This window comes from Cryptotermes secundus, unplaced genomic scaffold (assembly GCF_002891405.2).
Source record: "Cryptotermes secundus unplaced genomic scaffold, Csec_1.0 scaffold840, whole genome shotgun sequence".
Classification (NCBI taxonomy): Eukaryota; Metazoa; Arthropoda; class Insecta; order Blattodea; family Kalotermitidae; genus Cryptotermes; species Cryptotermes secundus.
The window spans coordinates 210723-231082 of record NW_019725426.1 but is presented as its reverse complement, the minus strand read 5'-3'; the positions used below and the strand labels follow the sequence as shown (position 1 = coordinate 231082).

At 38.2% G+C, this 20360-nt stretch overlaps 1 protein-coding gene across 9 annotated transcripts in view; it reads right to left on the bottom strand.

Annotated features, from left to right (window-relative positions):
- Positions 1-20360, bottom strand: part of LOC111863415 (phospholipid-transporting ATPase IA) — a 225615-nt gene that overhangs the window by 47178 nt on the left and 158077 nt on the right. For 7 of the 9 annotated variants that reach the window (XM_023849724.2, XM_033751055.1, XM_023849723.2 and 4 more), the window contains one exon: positions 15202-15303. In XM_023849724.2, coding sequence (XP_023705492.1) covers positions 15202-15303 — 102 coding nt within the window. Of the gene's footprint in view, positions 1-3264; positions 5442-10372; positions 13339-15201; positions 15304-20360 lie in introns of those variants that run through there. The other 2 variants (XM_033751051.1, XM_023849725.2) reach the window with 2 other exon arrangements.

Here is a 20360-nt window from a genome sequence, read left to right as displayed (position 1 = left end):
TATTTGTTGTTTACAACAAAGATAAATTCAAATTAAATTCTGATGTCTATAACATGAATACTAGACAAAAATATAACTTCCACCTACCCTCATCAACTTTATCAGTATATCAAAAAGGAGTCTACTTTACTGGCATAAAAGTGTTCAACAATCTGCCACAAAGTATTAAAAACTTGGGCAATGATACTAAAAAGTTTAAATCAGAGTTAAAGAATTATCTATATGCTCATTCCTTCTACTCTTTAGATGAATACTTCAATGTAAGTTATATTAATTTTTAAGCTAAAATTGCCTGTACTTATGTATGTAACCTTTTGACTTGTTCTGTATCCAAAGGTACTAACCTACTTAGGATTTATAGAATGTAAATAAATTCAATTCAATTCAATTATTATTTTTATTGCTAGTGTGGTGGGACTAAGTCTCTTGTACTGCTGCCACTTCTAGCCTATTGTACCATACTATTACAGTTACTTTGCATCACTATTTTGCGAGTCTTTGTGAATCATCATAATTGATTCGATTTTGCTGGAAACCCCCCTCCCCCAAGATGGAACCACAAAAACGTGCCCGATATTCCAAAATTCTTGATGCAGAAGAGCTGGAGGAAATACTGATGGAAGAGGAATCTGATGAAGAGTTATAAGATATCAATGAGTTCACTGAACCTCGAGCAGATACGTTGTCGTCGTCATCATCATCATCAGACAAGGCAGAGGACACGGACATTAGGTTTTGTAACAGAACACCCGGGGATTCGCCAATGCATATCTATTACATAAGTCATGTGGTGGAAAAATGACACACAAAAAGTTCCGCGAAATATTGGTCCGGGATTTGATTCTTCAGTCGCATGAGGCGAATATCACAGTCAGTGGCGTTTCTCAGGGGAGGCCAAGTTCATCTGGGGCCCAACTGAGTCACAGGAGGTGAAACATTCACAACACTGGCCAGCCAAAGGAAAACAAAGATGTTGTCGTATTTGTTCTCAGAATAAGAAGCGCAGAACCACGGCCTACTACTGTAAAAAGTGTAACGTTGCGCTCTGTGTGGAGGACTGTTTTGAGAGATGGCACACGTGCATCAGAGTGTGAGCTAGCATAAACTGTGAAGTGACGCAGTTCAAACTTGCGTACAGTCTGAACAAAATATTATTGTATATAGTGTGATCATATCTACAATATCATCATGATTCAAGATTGAAGAAAAAACAATGGGTAAGTCCTTTGGAACTTCATAACATACATAATAAAGAGTATGTTTTGCATTTCATGACAAAATATTCACAATTAATTTTCATTTGTAAAATGTGTTCTTTTACGTATATGTAGAAAATTTTATTGTCTTTCAGGTTCTTTTTAGTTCATATTTCTATGTGGCATAGAACGGAAAATATGCATTTTTTCTGAAAGTTTGTGGTGATAATTAATTAGGGTGATTTAAATTCTGGCCGTACAGGGCTCCTGGCAATTTAAAAGTCCATACGTTAAAGGTTAATGAATATATAAAAAAAATTATTATTAAAATATAATGCTAGAGTTGGCAACGTCGTAGTAAATAATTTTCAATAATAGACTGCGCTACATGTGCTGTTCCTAATTTCTCTATTGTTATGTGTTACTACTGTTGTGTGTAAAAAACAGAATTTCTTTATTATTATGTGTTACCATGGTTATGTGTGTGAATATATATAAAACACTTTGTGTGTATCAAAAGTTTGTCTTAATAAAGCAGGGTTAGATTGAACACTGATTCTTACTTATCATTCGATCCACGTAGAAGAGAAAATAACACAAACACAGCAACAACTTTAACTTTAGAGTAACATGCAAATGTCAAACAGATAAGGATGAGAAGCTCTTGATTGTGATAATCCATGTGTGAAAACTTACATGACAGAACAGGATTTATCACCCTCTGAAGAGAAGTTAGATTCAAAATGTTCATAGTTCAGCATGTTTCACTTCAACTGTCACATGATGATGAAAGTAGTCTGAATTTTGCAAATACAAATGTTTTGAACAGGAGTGTGACATATTTAATTCCTTCAGCTTAGTTTCTTAAATACATTACTGAATAAACGTGACAATAAATTGACACATATGTTGACTAAAAAGGACAAATTAATTCCTTAAACAGCATAGAACATCAGATTATCACTGTGACAGGGATAGGTAAAAGTAAAAAAGTAAAGTTGTACTTGTGTTTAACTAATTAAGCACTATGCCATGAAGGCGCATGATGGAGTGGATGTATAGATCCATGTTTTCTTGACCTTGCAACTAGTTGGAGGTGAGTGGTCAGCTTCACGCCCCGGCCGCTTTACCCCGGGATAAGAGCCCACGGTACCCATTGTATAGAAAGCTGGGTGGGCCCCAGAGCCGGTCTAGATGACACAGAGAAGAGAAAATTCTTGACCCGACCAGGACTCGAACTCTGGCACCTCAGTCATCCAGCCCATAGCCAGTGTTACACTGACTGCACTATTCTGGCTCCCTGCAGCAATCGGTAAGTCAATAAATGAAATCTTAGATCTTGAACATTAAATTTTTAAAAATAACGGTATCTGGTCAGAGAAAACAGTATTTCACACAATCCCAGGCATTCTGAGGGAGATAACTGAGATCTGCCACCACCCAAAGTAAAGCATTGCAGTATAGACATGTTACAGAACAAACACATATTTTTCATTTATGTCAGTCATTAACAAGGAATCTTGCTATATATTTCTCTCCTATTGTCATAATATCATCAAAGACTTTAAAGGTTGAGATCAAACAGGCAATAATCCTATTTTGTATATGGAAGATCCCAGGTTCAAATCTTGGCCTGGAGACCTGCTATTCTGACTGAGATTTTTCATGGACTTCCTCAAGCCCTTCATGTAATACCAGGATAGTATCTCAAATTAGGTCAGGAACATTTCCTTCCTTATCCCTTACAATTTATTACTAACTATTTTATCATTGAATGCTATGTAGTCTGAGCAATTGACTAACTAACTAACAACTAATTAACTTATTGGAGATGATTCCTTCTTGTGAAGCCACCAATTTTACAGCTACTCAAGAAATTCCCAACACTTTATGGAACCTGAAGGTTCATTACCATGTTCACAAGAGCCACCCACTGGTCCCTATCCTGGGCCAGATCAATCCAGTCCATACCACCCCCTATCTCTCTAAGGTCCATTTTAATATTATCCACCCACCTATGTCTTGGTCTTCCTAGTGGTCTCTTTCGTTCTGGCTTTTCCACCAGCAGTCTATATGCTTACTCTTCTTCCCTATTCGTCCTGCCCATTTCATCCTCCTCCCTTCTAAATCTAGGTCTTCCTGGTGCCGTTATTCCTTCTAATTTTCTCAGTAAAATCTTGTATGCATTTTTCTTCTCCCTATGCATCCTACATGTTCTGTCCATCTCGTTCTCCTTAACTTTATCATTCTAATTACGCCCGGCAATTATGAAGCTCCTCATTAGGCAGTTTTCTCCAACCTCCTGTCACTTCATCTCTCTTAGGTCCAAATATTCTCCTCAGCACCCTGTTCTCAAACACCCTCAGTCTTAAAACAACTGGCCATGTAGAACAGACTTATACATTCAGTTTTGGCACAGATGCATTTTGCGATGAAGACATGAGACTAACATTAAATTGCATGAAGAGGAAATAGATTGAACTTGGTCAGACAAGGTTCCAGTCATCATGGTGATGAATCCTCTGGTTATAATATTCTTAAGTTAACTGTCATGGTTACTATGCCAAAGTGTACAAGTCATCACTGAAATATCTGAATGTTCAGTGTCATCCAACACAGATACCTAGTGAAGCTATTGAAATACAGGAAAATGTAGTTTTTGAGATCCTATCAGTGACTGGTAATAATTATCTTTTATAACAACTTTCATTTAATTCCAACAAATGTTCAATAAATGTGGTCCAAAGAATAAATTTTAGAATCTTGCAGAATATATCGAAAGTCATGATGAAGGTTTTAACATACAGAAGTATACTGGATTACCTGCACTTTTAAATAAGTATAACAAACAATTAATTCATACTTCTATGCCTAGCACAGCATTAGACAAAATTATTAATATATGTATCCTAAAATGGAATGGTGTAACAAACATACCAAAATGAAATCTGCCTGACAACTTTTTGTGTGGACCTTTCAAATAAAACTAGTGGATTTGAAGATTAAAAATGTGGGGAGACAATTGTAAATTACGTTAAATCATGACCATCACTACAAACTGCCTTCCATTCTCCTTCTAATAAACTAGCAGAAGTTGTGATTTGCATCATACTGTTGATTAACAAGTAGGATTTGGGCCTCTTATGTTGAGACTACGAAGAGAAGAGATGTGATGCCATGCAATCCAGTAGACATTCACTGACATTTCAAGCAATGTAATGCCTCCATCTTCAGGGTCAATAAGTAAGCCAAGCAACAAATATAAAGCAAGCAAAAAAGCTGCATGGTGAACTTCTTTAGGATAACACAGCATCACAACCCATCTTCATCACTAACCTATTATCATACAAAATTCAGTATCAGTCATTCTATATGTAACAAACCTAACATTCTCATTACGGAAACCCACCACTAGTTATTTTACAATGCTGTAACAACTGCTAGTGGCATAGCAGTGTCATCAGGAGGGACATAGCAAAATGAAGCTGTAGGCTATCCTGAGCTACTAGTGTGAAATTAGCTAGAAGGGACTAAGGAAAACCATGAATCACTCACAACAGCTAGACTTCAGATGAGATGCAAACTGGGTATTTTGTATATGTAAGCAAAATAGCTGTGCCAACCTAGGGATAATTCTGTTGAAGCACTACAATGGTGAAACAATTTTGCAGCAAGAAAGAGTTTGATAATGTAAAGGTATATAGGTAAGGGCTGATTTCATGTTTCATTCCATTTTTCTGCTCAAAGGAAGCTGACAGAAAGACTGAAAACCAACTATTTCAAATATGAAACATACTGGATGTAATATGAATAAAGTGCAACATGCTACAGATGTTAATATCAATACACTTGATAGCCAGATGACAAACACAACATAAAAGTGAACAACTACAACAATAATAAATTTTATCCTGATTAAAATGTGCCACAGTTTGAGATCATTTGTGAATATTACAAACAATGCTTACTTCTGTCCCACAATGCAGATTCTAAACGCCAATTAACTACCACGAAATAAATAAAAACTTCTTTAGAACAGTAAACAGATATGAGTGTGAAATAACAGCCATTTCCACATACCAAATTCAATGCCTTCTTTTCTGTATGTGATGTGAAGAACTGATTAACATCTCATCATGAATTCATCACACTTCTTTATAAACATAACATCAATCCAATGATTCCAGTCCGGTGAAACTAGATGATTCAATTTCGCCACTGCAGTCTGAAATGAGGGGTCTCATTCTGACCCAATATGAAATTTTATTGTAAACTTAATTCAGCCCTCTTTAAGTTACTTTGGCGCAGGCTTGCTTCATCTGCTTATACATAAGTATTTTTTGTACTCAGGGAGGTTTCAAAACATGTAAATATGGCAAAATCTCAAGATCGATACCATTCACAATAACAATAATTTCTTGTATATACTATCTACAGAGTGTAAGTGAAAGGTGTGAATAGACTTAGGGCATGAGTTCCACACACACACACACACACACACACACAAAAAAACAAGAGAAAATGTTCATACCAGCACGTGTCTGGAAACATTTAATTTGTGAGTTACAGGTGGAAGAGTACCATCATGACCTATTCAACCACTGTTATTATGGCCCATGTCTCCCTAGTAGGGTAGAAACTGTCTGCTCCTGTGCACTGTGGGTTGACCTTCAAACACATTCCTAACATTACCAAGTACAGATCATTAGCAACAGATGAATGGTGCTGGTACCATGTCCTGATTGTGTGAAGTGGTGCAATGTCAGTTGTATGTATATGAAGTGTATTCAATATGTACTGTGAAATCCATATGTTCTTGTACAACAGTGTGCTCTGTTGAGTACCCTCAGTATGAACAATGGACAGTTATTAATTTAACAAATTGATGGATGTGCTTCTTACATATGGCTATGCTAATTGTAATGGTTGAATGGCCACATGTTCTGCCACATCAGCTTGAATGCAACCACAATTGAGATTTCCTCTTATATGATCTGCCTAAGCTACTGAAAGATGTAGTACCGGCAGTCAGAGCACAAATGTGGTTTATGCATGATGGTGCTCAGCACATTCTAACTGTACTGTTTGAGATGTTCTCAATAACAGCTATCATGACAGATGGACAGGTAGAGGAGGACTCACTGCATCACTACCATGCTCACCAGATTTTAATCCTCTGGATTTTTACCCGTGGTGAACCCTAGAAACCCCTGTGTATGTAGCTCCTGTTGACAATGAGGAAGCACCTCACCATTGCATTGGGAATGCCTGTCAGACTATCTGCAACCACCCCAGTATCCTTGAGCGGATGCGGCAGTCCACGACGAGACGTGTCGAGCCATGCGCTGAATCACATGGAGGTCATTTTGAGCAGTTACTATAAATGTACTCTTTCAGCTATAACTCACAAATTACATATTTCAGGACTTCTTGGTTTGGTATGTGGAACTCGTGCTCTAAGTTTGTCTGCATCTTTCAGGTACATCTTGTTATATGACAAAATAAAAAAGAGACAGATTATAAGGGAGACCTAAGCAAAGATGGGAAATTCAACACTATATTATTCTGAGTTGCTGACAATACTGTTAAGTAAATAATAAAGAGATAATTAAAAAGAATACTGACAAAATCTATTTCAGAGAAACAGAGTCTGAAGGTACAGAAGTGTATTTAAAAAACATAAGATGAGCATTTTTGGGCACTAGTGCACTTTTAGAGGAAATCATTGATTGAAAACATTTGGCCACGGATGCCTTACGCCACTACCAGTGCTAATGATTGGAAATTGATGAATGCTCTGTTTATTACATTTCAGAGCTGGGTGGATGAGCCAGATCCATATACAGGATCTACCAAAAGAATACTGAGAATACTCTAATGGTGAACACACAATATTGTCACATGACTGGGTGTCTACAGAAGAGGTTTGGATTGGTAATTGGGTTTACTGAACTCTTACAAAACATAACTACATATAACTACAGTGCTAATGATAATTCACATACTCTGCAGTTCACTACAGCATGCATGAAGTCTTCTCAGTCTGCTGTATCTTCACCGGTTGTAGCCTGGTAATGGCTTCAACATTGCAGCTTCCTCAGCTTCCGTGGTCATGTCTTTACTGGCTGTTGACTGTCTCACAACTAAATTCTAGACTTATACTGCTTATAATAACTCAGCACAGATCACACAGAAAACACCTCTTCCAACAGTTCTTCTATTGCTGTATGTCTCTTGGAGGTTTTCTGTCTTGTTTTCTGCACTGGTTGTCATCTTTCATCCAACCTCCCATAGGTACAGTTAACCTGGAGGTGGCCTGGCTCCCCACAGCTCCATCACACCAATTATCTTTGGTATCTTCGCCCAGTTTTGGGCGATCAGCTCCCCCAGAATGTCCTACCACTAGCTCTGTGGGGGGAGCCTGGCTGCCAGGAGCATGGGCTGCAGCTCAATGGGTTACCCAAGAGCCTTGTTCACTGTTATCTCCTCCCAGCAGCAGCTGGGTTTTTATGGCGGGGTCTTGTATCCCATCAGCAAACGCCTTGCCCAACTCTCTCCTTATATGGTCTTTGGGTAGTGCAGGGTAGGCGTGGTGGGCCAGCTGTTTGATGGCTGTGGCAAATTCTTGCTAGGATTCTCCGACACTTTGGTTCTCATTTTTAGCTGACTGCGATATGCTGCAGTCCTCTAGGGCTTCAAAGGTTTCCTCTTAGGTCGTTCCTTTCGGGACTCCAGGTACCACATTGGTGGCATGGCCCTGCAAGGTGACAATCAAGTATGTGGATTTCTCCAGGCACATCCAGTATTTGGGCTCTCCTATGGTTTCAAACTGGTCCCAGAACATGGCCCACAGCCCATGATGTAGTCCCATTGAACTTCGGTGGCTTCAGCACGCCCATGCCAGTTCCTGTCCCTTCTCTGCACTTGCCCTGGGCCTCAAGTCCTCACCACGCAGTATCTATTAGGGCCATCGTCATTTCTGCCTCACTCTGGATCATGAGGCCAAGCTCTTCATGAGGGTGATCCCTTATGTTTGTATTGGCTTCCAGGAGACTCTTTGTTCGCAGATTTACAGACGTTCTTATGGCCTGCAAGTCCCCCTGTGTTTCATCAATCTTCTCAGTCAGTTCCTTGCGAAGGACCTGTGTCTTTTGGTCAACACAACAGGGCACCTTCCACCCGAAGTCTGAGTGTCTCCTCTAACTCAGACTAAATGGAGAGTTTACAGCCTCCATCTTCTCTTGATGTGTGCTACTCTTAGCTTTCATTTCTTCTTGAGTGGACTCTGTCCTGGCCTGGTGGATATTCACCCTGGAGATGAGAGTACCTCGAAGGACCTAAAACTTCTCGTTACTGGCTCTCATATCAGTCTTCATTTTGGCCATCATTTACTTTTGGTTGGTTTCCATCTCAACTTTCATTTTGGCCATCATTTGCTCTTGACAGGCCACAAAGCGTTCCTGTATTTGCTTCATCATTTGTTCCATTTTTGTAATATGATTATACATCTACCTACTGCAGTCTTCAGTCCAACAATTCAATCCATTCAGTCAATCAATCCAATTCCACTTCTGACAGCAGATGTCAAGTGATTGTCTATGGAAGGGGTTTGGATTGGTAATTGGATTTACAGGACTCTTACAGAATGCAACTACATATAACTACAGTACTAACGCTAATTCACATACTCTGCAGTTCACTACAGCACATATGTAGGCTTCACAGTCTGCTGTATCTTAACTGGTGGTCACCCAGTAATGGGTTCCAATGCCGTAGCTTCCTCACCTTCCATGTTCACGTCTTTGCTGGCTGGCAAACATCTCACAACTAACTAAACTTTAGACTTGTCCTGCTTACAACACCTTGGCATGGACCACACCGAAAACGCCTCCCCCCACAGTTATTCTATTGTCGCATCATGTAGCTACTGCAGACACTGTAGAGAACAGTGCTTCAAAGTTACTCCACTGTTTTGTGTTGCCAATCTGTTGCCTAGCAATAGGAGTGTTTGCAGAACTGCTCACTAGCAATGGCTCTATCTGCTAGATTCAGGGTTCCTGCCTTGAGCAAATATGCCACAATATGTTTTACGGACAAAGATGACATTATGCTGGCATAGACATACATGGCTATGATACTTGGAAACTAAAAATACAAATCAAATTTAAAGATATATATTTAACTTTAACTGTGTGTCCTTTATTCTAATGCAATGTAATGTAATATAACCTATCCTAACCTAACATATCCCCTACCAAAGCCCATAACAATGAACCAAATAAAAAGTGACACAATGCATAATTAAGCAACATAAGAAAATGAGAGTATCAGGGCAAGCAAGGCTTTACCAATACTGAATCCAATTCTTTGGGAACTGAGTGCTCTATTTTGAGGTGCTACCCTGGATTTTTCATGGATGGACCAAGGAAAACCATGATAAACATCAGTCAGTATAGCCAATATCCAGGCTGATATTAGAAAGGGAGTCAACCAAATACAAAGCAGTAGGATCAACCACTCAATCACATTTGGTAATTCCAGCATTGAAGCTTGCTCTGACAGTGGCCACACACTTCTCTGGCATGTGAAAACTAAAATAATAAAACAGAATATTAATAGCACCAATCTTACACATATTAGACAAAATGTACTGACCCTCCCACCTTCAGATATTCACATCCCATGCTACTATTGTCCATGGTTTTATCTCAGAACGAAAGTTTGCAAGGAGATTCTCACTTGCGTTTGTTTCTGATACAGCCAGGGCTCATGATTTTCCATACCGAGACAAAGTTTCACTACATTTGTTGTAGCTAAAGACCTGAATATGAACTGTCAGTAATGTAGGTGTATCAAATACCTTTCATGTTTGGCATCCTTGCAATTCACGTAATCTGAATTTTGTCTTGTAAGCGCAGATCCCATCACTAAACACTCAAGACAGTTTTTAAGATGTCTTTTGTAAATTTCTTCAAATATTCCAGATTCTGAAAAATACACTGCTTCTTTGTGTTCATATTCAACCAAGATTAATTCAACTTTACAACTAGAGCCCTTTATTTCATTTATACACTTCCTTAACAACTTTCATGCTGCCCACTACCAGTAATTCTGAAATAAGTTCCAGTACAACTTTTAATAACAGTATAGACAAATTCTCTATATATAAAAGTTTGTTTAAAATTTCAAGTGTAAGAGCCAAATTTTGTCCTTAGTGTCACCCAGGGAAGGTGAACAGGGGAGAGAAGGAGTTTCTGTACTGACCCTCACAAGATCTGTATTAATAATGTGTAAGGAGTTCTGGTAAGCTGAAATTATATACTAAAGCACAAATGGGTTCAATCTGATAACTGAAACGAAATGTTACTACATGCTGCATGTAATATTTACAGCTTGTCAGATCTACTATGTTAATGTGTCCATCACCTCTTACTGCTGCGAGCTGACTACATCTACAGTTGGAACAGTGCAGGGTACCACATAAATTTGCTATACAGTGGTTATGTACAATCTTACATTTATTCTACATGTTGTGACAGAGTCATGGAGACTGTACAGAAGGATTAGAGGAGAATGTTCTACATGTGTTGATGTCACAATGAACTAAAGGAGACTGGTATCTTTCTGAATAAATGCAAAATGTTCATTAAAAATTACAGATCTGACAAATCACTAATCAACTCAGTCTCTAAAGCTTCTTCAGAAAACTCTTCTCTTACTTTTACTAATACCACTCTCTCAACAAAATAAATGGAAAGCAGACTGTTTGTTTATGACATTCTTAAATTTCTTTAGTCTTCTGCCACACAGGAGCACTGATTGATGTCACCAGTTTTTTCCTTTATAAGTTATTTTAACAGAACTCAAGTTATTTTTAACCAGAACTGCAAGAGTGAAACAGTACATTTTCACTTTGATTATGATCACTAGACTAACTGTATGCTTTACCTGTGGCAATCAAATTTTCAATTATGATAAACAAACAAGAAACATAATAATACATTTGACTATTTCCACATAAATGAAATCTGATTATCTGCAACATATTTATTAATTGCAAAAGGTCAGGCAGTACAGGGCCTGATTATGAACTGGGTAAGAAGGATCTGAATGCTGACAGGGACTGGGATTCCTCTTTCTCTGTCAATTTCACAGAATGACATGGGGTTACTGTATTACAATATTACGTAGAAGGTTATTTTCTATTTAAAGACCACCTACTGTCATGAACTGGTAATATGTTAACTGGCAGTGCCTAGCACAAGGAACAGTTCGGTAGTTTATGGTATTTAGTAGGTCTGCTGTTTCTGTCATTTAAATTCACTTGAACTATTGCGCTAATTTACATAAAAATGCAGGAGGTCAAGGCTACGTGCTTGACAAAAATTTCAGTTCCTTTTAAGTAAGACTATCAGGGAAGAACAGTTTGTCAGTGCCACAGTCTAAACCTTCCTGTAATGTAAAAAATAACATTTTGGATTTGTGTCAATTTCAAGAGAAGTCACAGGAGAAAACTGAACTTAGCAAATAAATATGAAAATGTTTATAACAATTTTATTTTAAAAGTATAGCTATGAATAAGAAATAAAATATGGAGAACTCAATGTACTGCAGATTCATCTTTCACCCAAAAATTTCATTCAAACTCATCCTTTTGCTACGTTAAATACTGTAAGAATACACACAATCTACAAATAGCAAACCACTGCATCATGTTTAAGTAAGATAGATTTAAAATTCAGTTTTAGGGCACAAATTTTTTGATTTGATATGATCATGAAGCACAAGAATTTGCAAACAGTGACACCTTTAAACTTGCCACATGAACTCTCTTCAGAGAACTTTTATTATGTCAATGTGACAAGGAATTGCGCTTAACACTGAATCTTACAGACTCCTAAGGTGTAGTGACAGACTGCTGTGCTCAGCTTCATTGCAGACAATCCCTCATTAATAAATCACTTGTGGTACCCTTGGTTTTAACATCACAAACTCTGTCTTCAAAGCCATGATAAGTTTAGGAAGTAATAAAAGATGCAGCAGAAGATTTTTCCTGTTCACACAATAGAGTGTATTTACAAGTCATAATTTTTGGAATTCAGGAAAATTATTTTCATAAACTGCAATTACCAACTTGTTCTTATAAAGGATATGCAGCACATCTTCTATGAAGCAGGAACCGTATTTTTAAATACTATTTACAAGACATTTGCCTTTCAAAAGGTTAATGATATTTTATTCATTCATTTGGCACAGTTACTTGAACAACATTCTAAAGGTTGCAAAATTTCATCACTCTTGACAGAGCAATTGTTAAAAGCATTTGCAATGCTTATATTTATATAGATTTATTAATGTTGTATTAATCTTTACCGTGAAGGTAGGCATGGAATGAGCAGCATCATAATTTGAATCATACACTCTGTTCAGTTAGGGTCATTCAATTAGGAAGAATGAGACAAATAAAACATGAAGCAGGCATATGTTACATATATAAGAACACAGTGCATACTGCGACTGGCACATGATGGCTTAAAATAACATGAGTGATACATGAAGATTAGTCTTTTGGGATTTGATGTCCCACAATCTGGCAGACTGCTGTCTATCACACTGCATAGTGTCATATTAAAAAAGACATCAATCTTCACAGTCATTGCTGTGATAAATTCAAGTCTCACATGAATGGAACTTTTATATACATATAATTTTATACATTATTTATAAATAGTGACCACATGGCCCAAAGTATATACAGCCTTGGATCTCCCTAACACTGGAACTAACGATCCAAACCCCACTTGAGAACTTGATGTATTTCACAAGTTTCTGTACTCTGCTGTCCTGTATAGGTTAAGGCCTCAGGATGGGTCCATCCCCCTAAAGGAGTGTATACCAAATGTGTAAATGACTCATTGCTTCAGAATTAATTTGGAATAAGACCAGGCCAGAGCACCTACAATGATGAATTATTTGTGACACAAATTCTAAGAAGATATAAAAATACACAGCATAAGCAGGCTTAGAAACCTGCAAACAATAAACTTTACACTGGACTCTGCATTATTCTCATCTTCAGCCAGCTGGTTGGTGTGCAGATAAACAGACAGGCAACAAATATCTCCCCATATGATTACCTGGCCTATAACAAACAAATTGTTGCATGATAGGATGACAATGAATGATGAAGCAGAAAGGAATTGGAGGAATAAATATAGACTAACTGAAGCCTGCCTGGAGGGACTAAGGAAAATCCATGAAAAACCCCGATCAGAATAGCTGGTAACCTGGCCAAGATTCAAGCCAAGCACTCCTTCAATGTAGTTCAGAGAATTACTGCTAGACCAGCCTGTCTCCAGGTTTATCATCTAAAATGCATGAATATTATTCTACCTGAATTATCAGCTATTTAGTACACAATATCTTGCTACTTTAAGAAATTACGAGCATGGCCCCTTTTACCTCCCCAAAAGTAACAGTGGGGAGGCAAGAGATTTCCAAAGAATCCAAGAGCTATGTCAGTAGGGATACCTACACCAAACTAAGAGATCCTCACCATTCAGGTTGGCATTAGTCAAGCTGGCAACCTGTCACGGAAAACTTATACATTTCAAGTGAGTTTAAAGGACTGGAATGACAGATTACTGTGGAAACTGAACATCATAAACCCATTAATAAACAATTCTAAGAGGAGGGTATTTTTACCTGTTCTTATGTGTTACAACCTGACTTCATAATGCATTTCTCAGACAAGTTAATACCTGTACTGCGATATTTACAATAACTGACCCTAATGTATATATCACACTGAAGTGTACCATACTGTACAATTCATATTAGAGTCAAAGTGAAAATATGACTTCAGTGACATGCCTGTGAATATAAATTCCAACATTAACATGAAATGCGTGACATGACAAGAATTTTTCCTTTCTACCATGCAAGAACTTTGTTATACAGACAGGACCTGCACTGACACAAGAAGCTGCATACAGTTGCTGACAGCAGAAGAACCCCCTGGCATACATGTGCACGCACATATACACAAACACACATGTGACTTACTTACTGATACACATAGGACACATGAAGTGAGATCTCTTAACATTTTTCTGTTTCACTTTGTTTTGTGAGGAAAGTGTAAATGAACTTGCCTTAACATTGTGTTAGACTCTGGATGGACTCTACTGCCGAAGTGCAGGAAATTGGCGACTGAGTTTGCTGGACTGTAGAGGTGATACAATGACATAACATTCCCATTTCCAATATTTGTATTTCTTCACATAAAGAAATTGGGCCCACTGACGTATTTTAAGAAAGTATTTTTATATGTCTTATGAAAATATCACACGGGCAGAAAACACGTTTGCATAATTGTTTCCATTTTGTGTTAAAGGAAAATAGTGAGTAATTGTAGATTCTAAAGGGTTCTGATGATGGTGGATGACACACAGAATTACTGGGCTTTTGGACTTTTTTCATCGTCTGGAATTCTAGGTAACAGAGGACACGATGTTTTGTCTTCAGGTGAGAAAGGAAGAACTATTACCTAGAGCGTCCTCTATTACCTACAAATTCCAGATGATGGAAAAAGTCCAAAAACCCAGTAATTCAGTGAGTAATTGTGTTATAAAAACACAGTTCCATGTTCCAACAAATCAAAATATTTAACAGGGATGTTAAAAGTAATTTATAAAAATATATCATGTACCAGTAAGGAGAGAGAATAGTTTCATTTTCATTAAGTAAACTGTCTTGCATTTAAGGAGTGGTTCTAATATTTCATATTCTTATTACAGGAATTTTAATTATATACAATACAAGACACACGTGTTTGGTCTTGTCCAAAGTGAGAAATGGGGCTCTGAAAGCTGAATATTATGTCCCATAAGTAATCCTCATTTTACGTCAATACACATAATAAATTAACAGCTTCCACATGCTGTAATGTTAATGACATGGATTCTGTCCTAGAGAATAGGCTGGAATATGTTTTAGTACTCACGAGTGTTTTGTCTCTTTCATGATGACTTTCCCAGGATCAGCTTTCCGTATTTCACTTTCTCGTACCATCTCTGTTACAGATTTGAACGCTGTCGCATGCACTCTGAAATAGTATCAAAAATAGATATTACATATGAAACCCAGCAGAACTTTTAGTTTACACAATAAAACAACCATTATGTAGAGAACCCCTCAATTTAAAAGGAAAGGCACAGTCTTTGCAAGGTCATGATATGTAGTAAATGAGTAGAAAAACAGAATGTAAATAATTTTACCAAAAATATAATTGACGGCATGAAGCTGAGTCCTTGAAATGGTTAGGGCTTGAGTGACAGTAGGCTATGTAGCCTGCTGGATAGGTACCAATCTACCAAACTATGTGATATCACATCCAAGAAAAGGAAGAAGAAAAAGAAGAGGTGGAGGAGAATCTTGGAAGCACAATGTCATATATTTGTAACTGATCTTATGCCCTGTGCAACAGAATAAAAACAAACAATTTTATATACAGTATTTATCTTCTAACAGAATTACAGGCTTTTAAAATCTACGAATAACTGCTCCATCATTTGTTCCTATTAGTCAGCCATCTCACATGCAACTTGATGTGCAACAGGATGTTACAATATAATACTATCCATCATATTCCAACATATTCTTCAATATATAGTATTATTATGGCCATTAACACAACAAATTCAAAATAAATATACCAATGTTACTGTATTAACTTTTGTTTCTTATTTTGTACCTGCTGTATGTTTTGATCCAGCTGGATCATCTTCTTCCAGCTTTCATGATATATCACTCATTACTGAATTGTGTTTCTAATATGGATCCATATTAGTAATTCTTCCTTTCTGTGGTGTTGTGAATAGCTTTGGTGAAATTGTTATGTATGTTGTATATGTTGTGTCTTGTGTGGGGATATCACTTCTTACAGCTATTGGATATTGTGATTGTTCATGCTCTATGGTTCTGATATCCCCACACAAGACACAACATATACAACATACATAATAATTTCACCACGGCTATGTAAAACACCACAAAAATAAATATGAGAAAATATAGAATTTAGCATAATTTGCACGCAAGTAATCACCCACATAACATATACTTAAGGGCCTAAAAACAAGATACAAAACTACCCTCTACTCTAAGCGGCCTCCGTAGTCTAGGGGTAAGGTTCCCACCTCATGACTCAAGGTACGCGGATTCAAACCTGGCGGAGGTCGTGGAATTTTTAAGGGCGGAAAAATTCAGGGAACAAGTCCTCCGGGAGGGACTTTAAGCCGTGGGTCCCATGTCGTAGATTTACGGCACGTAAAAGATCCTCATGTCTCTAGGAGACCTCTGACCGANAACCCTCTGCTCTATGATATATCACCATGGACATTTATTGCACTTCAGAATAATTCTAGTGTAATATTAATTAATACTAAATTAAGAAAAATAATTAAAATTTAACATTCTGACAGATTTGTAAATATATTATAACCTTTTAACCTTTATAACTAATATTACAATTTAGTAACATAACAAGATGTAGAACAGCAGCTGGGATAGCATAGTCAGTATAGCAACTGGCTACAGGCTGGATGACTGAGGGGTTGGAGTTCGAGTCCCGGTAGAGAAAAGAATTTTCTCTTCTCCATGCCGTCCAGACAGGCTATGGGATCCACCCAACCTCCTATTCAATGGGTACTGGGGGTTCTTTCCTAAGGGGCTAAGTGGCAGCGGCATGAAGCTGACAACTCACCTCCAACTAATACTGAGGTCATGAAAATGTGGATCTATATATCCTCTCCCCCATATGCCTTCATGGCATAGTGCTTAATTAGTTAAGCACAGGGACAACTTCCCCTTTCAACTTACAAGATGCAGAAATTGGAAACAAAATGTATATTATTATAATTTTTAATATGGATCTATATTAGAAACACAATTCAATAACGAGTGCTATGTCATGAAAACTGCCCGATCATGATCCAGCTGGATCAAAACATGCAGCAGATACAGAATAATTAGCAAATGTTAATACAGAACACTAGTTCCGTATTCCGTATTGAGGGGGTGGGTTTCCCCATGCACTTAGACCGGTTACTGGTCCATTGTGCATCACCCTTTAATTTCTACTGTCTCCATACCCTACCGGTACTGGTACTTACTATCAGCCCCCTTCTGACAGCGAGGTTCCAACCTCTTACTGGCAGTGGTATCTAATAGTTAGTCCCTTTCTGTCAGCGAGGTCGTCCCTCCTCTGGCAGGGGTTCCTAGTCCCTTTCTGCCAGCAAGGTTTCTACCCTCTACTTGGCAGTGGTATCTAATACTTTAGACCCTTTCTGCCAGAGAGGTCCCCCCTCCTCTGGTAGTGGTACCTGATACTTCCCCCATCTACTGGAGGAATTGGAAACTAGTTGGGCAGGAAACTTGGCCTAATTTTGCTCAGAGGTCTCCTAGAGACATGAGGTTCTTTTACGTGCCGTAAATCTACGACATGGGACCCATGGCTTAAAGTACCTCCCCGAGGACTTGTTCCCTGAATTTTTCCGCCCTTAAAAATTCCACGACCTCCGCCGGGTTTTTGAACCCACGTACCTTGAGTCATGAGGTGGGAACGTTACCCCTAGACTACGGAGGCCGCTCAGAACACTAGTTTATTCTTTTTGGAATCTGTTGTGTTGTCAGCCACAATAATACTATACAGCGATACACACCAGGTTGAATACAATAACGATTTTCTTTAATATCTTCTGGATGCAAAAGATATTACGAACAGGAAACCTGTTATGATGTGATTTCCATTTATAATTAGATTCATAAATGGTGTCAACAGTAAAAGTAAGTTACTAAAGGTATCCCTGTATCAGACCGTGGAGGTCCATAGGGCTGTGAGTTGTTGACGTTCTCACATTTTCTAGACAATCGGCTCATAGATGGTAGTAAGGTTGTCAGCCTTATGAGTCAGCCGCCCTTTCTCCCCAAGAATATACATGGTACTCATTTCTGTTAGAGGCTAAGTCGACCCCAGGGCCATAGTGCAGCTGGAAGGATTAGGTAAATTGAAAAAATCCACCTCATCAGGATTCGATCCCGCATCCTTCGGCTTGGAGCACAATATCTCAATACAACACCGCATGTCCACAGTGTTAACTGAGAATCAGATATAAATTCACACAAAGCTGTATGAGCGATTCTGTGGGAATTACAGCAGTAACTTTTGTCTTCCATTTTATTATTATTAACTACGCTCAGTCTTTTCTTTGCTTAATCTTGCTGGCATCAGAGGTTTTATATAGCTGCCACTCCTTTTGCTGGGTGAACAGCTACATGAATTTAGCAATTCCAGTGTTTCCCAGCTTTCCTTCTCTGTATATGTAATTTTGAACATGTGGAAGAATAAACTGTCATATTCATATAATGAAGTTTGTTCATCATATCCACTCAATAAATTTAAACATTTACATTTACTCATATATAAAGGCAAATGCAGTTTGACTGTCAGTATCTCCTTACGATTGTGAGAACCATTTTGTCATTAAAATTAATTACATTAAAACTATTTTGCTGTTCACTTTTGAACCATTGTGCTCCCTTACAGTCAATCAAAATTACTTGCACATTTTTTGTTGTGTCAGCATCGGAAAAATTCATAATCTCCATTTCTTAGCACCATATTTGTAATATTTATCCATCAATTAGACACATATTTCTTGTTTACTATAGTACCACCACTGCACAGTGACACTTGACAAAAGTGAAACATTCTGATGCTGACCAAACATGTCTCTTTTCTCATTTGGATATTTATTGTTGGTGCACTTTCACTCTATCAACCAAGAATTGTGCCTATTTGTAACTGTAATTGCTGTAATTTGTCTGTATATGGTCATAACCCTGTGTTCCATATTTAGTTACATACAGGATACCAACCTCCTTATAGAAGTACTGATTCTCTATTGCTAATTAGGAAGACAAGAAAAATATTTTTAGCTTTTAAGCTATTCCTGTAACAGGCTGTGGAGGCCCATAGGGTTGTGAGATGTCGAGGCTCCCACATTTTCTAGACAGTCAGCTCACAAATGGTGGTGACATCAGCCTTATGCACTGGCTGCCCTTTACGCCTAGAAAGAGTCCTGGTACTCATTTCTGTTACAGGTTGAGTCAATCCCAGGGTCACTGTGTGGCTGGAAGGTTTAGGGTCAATTGAAAATTCTAATGACCTCATTGGGAATTGAACCCATGACCTTTTGGCTTACAGCATAGTGCTTCAACCAATTATGATAAGATATGTATTTCCCACATTTATAAATATGGAACCTTTCAAATGCGTTCATGATATGTCATACTCATCTTGTACATTCATTCAGTCCTATTTCTCATTAAATTATACAAAGAGATGCATATGGAATCTACGTGGTGCGTTCCGTATATAATGCCTCCTATTTTTTTGTGTTAATATGTAATGCCTGAGCTGGATGTTTGTGGTGTTGTAGTAAAGGTTGAACCTTCCCGCCAATGTATTGTTAATTTGGTTGTCGAGCGACAGATAACGACAGCAGAGCAGTCTACCAAAATGGCGTCTGACATAGAAGTGCGTATGAAAGAGAAATGTGTTATTGAATTTCTCACTGCCGAACAAATTGTACCCATTGACATCTATTGACACTTGCTAAAGGTGTACGGAGACAATACAGTGGATGTCAGCACAGTGATTCGGTGGGTAGCGCATTTCAACAGTGGCGAAAGTGAAGTGCACGACAAGCCACGCCATGGGCATCCCTGCTCAGCTGCCACTCCTCACAATGAACAGCGCCTCATCTGAACAGATCAGCAGATAACGACCAGGGACTGGCAATTCTGAATGCTACAAGACGACGCTGACTAAGCTGAAAGCCCGTATTTCCTGAGTCAGGCCAGAGAAGCAGACAACCTTTCACTTGTAACATGATAACCCTAGAGCCCATACCAGTTTGGCGACCACCGCACACATTGCAAAGTTTGGCTGGACTGTCCTACCACATCCACCTTATAGCCCCGATTTAGCACCTTCAGACTTCCATCTCTTTGGGCCTCTGAAAGACGGACTACGTGGACAACATTTTCCAGACAACGATGCTGTCATTGCAGCTGTAAGAAAGTGGCTAGCCTCTGCTG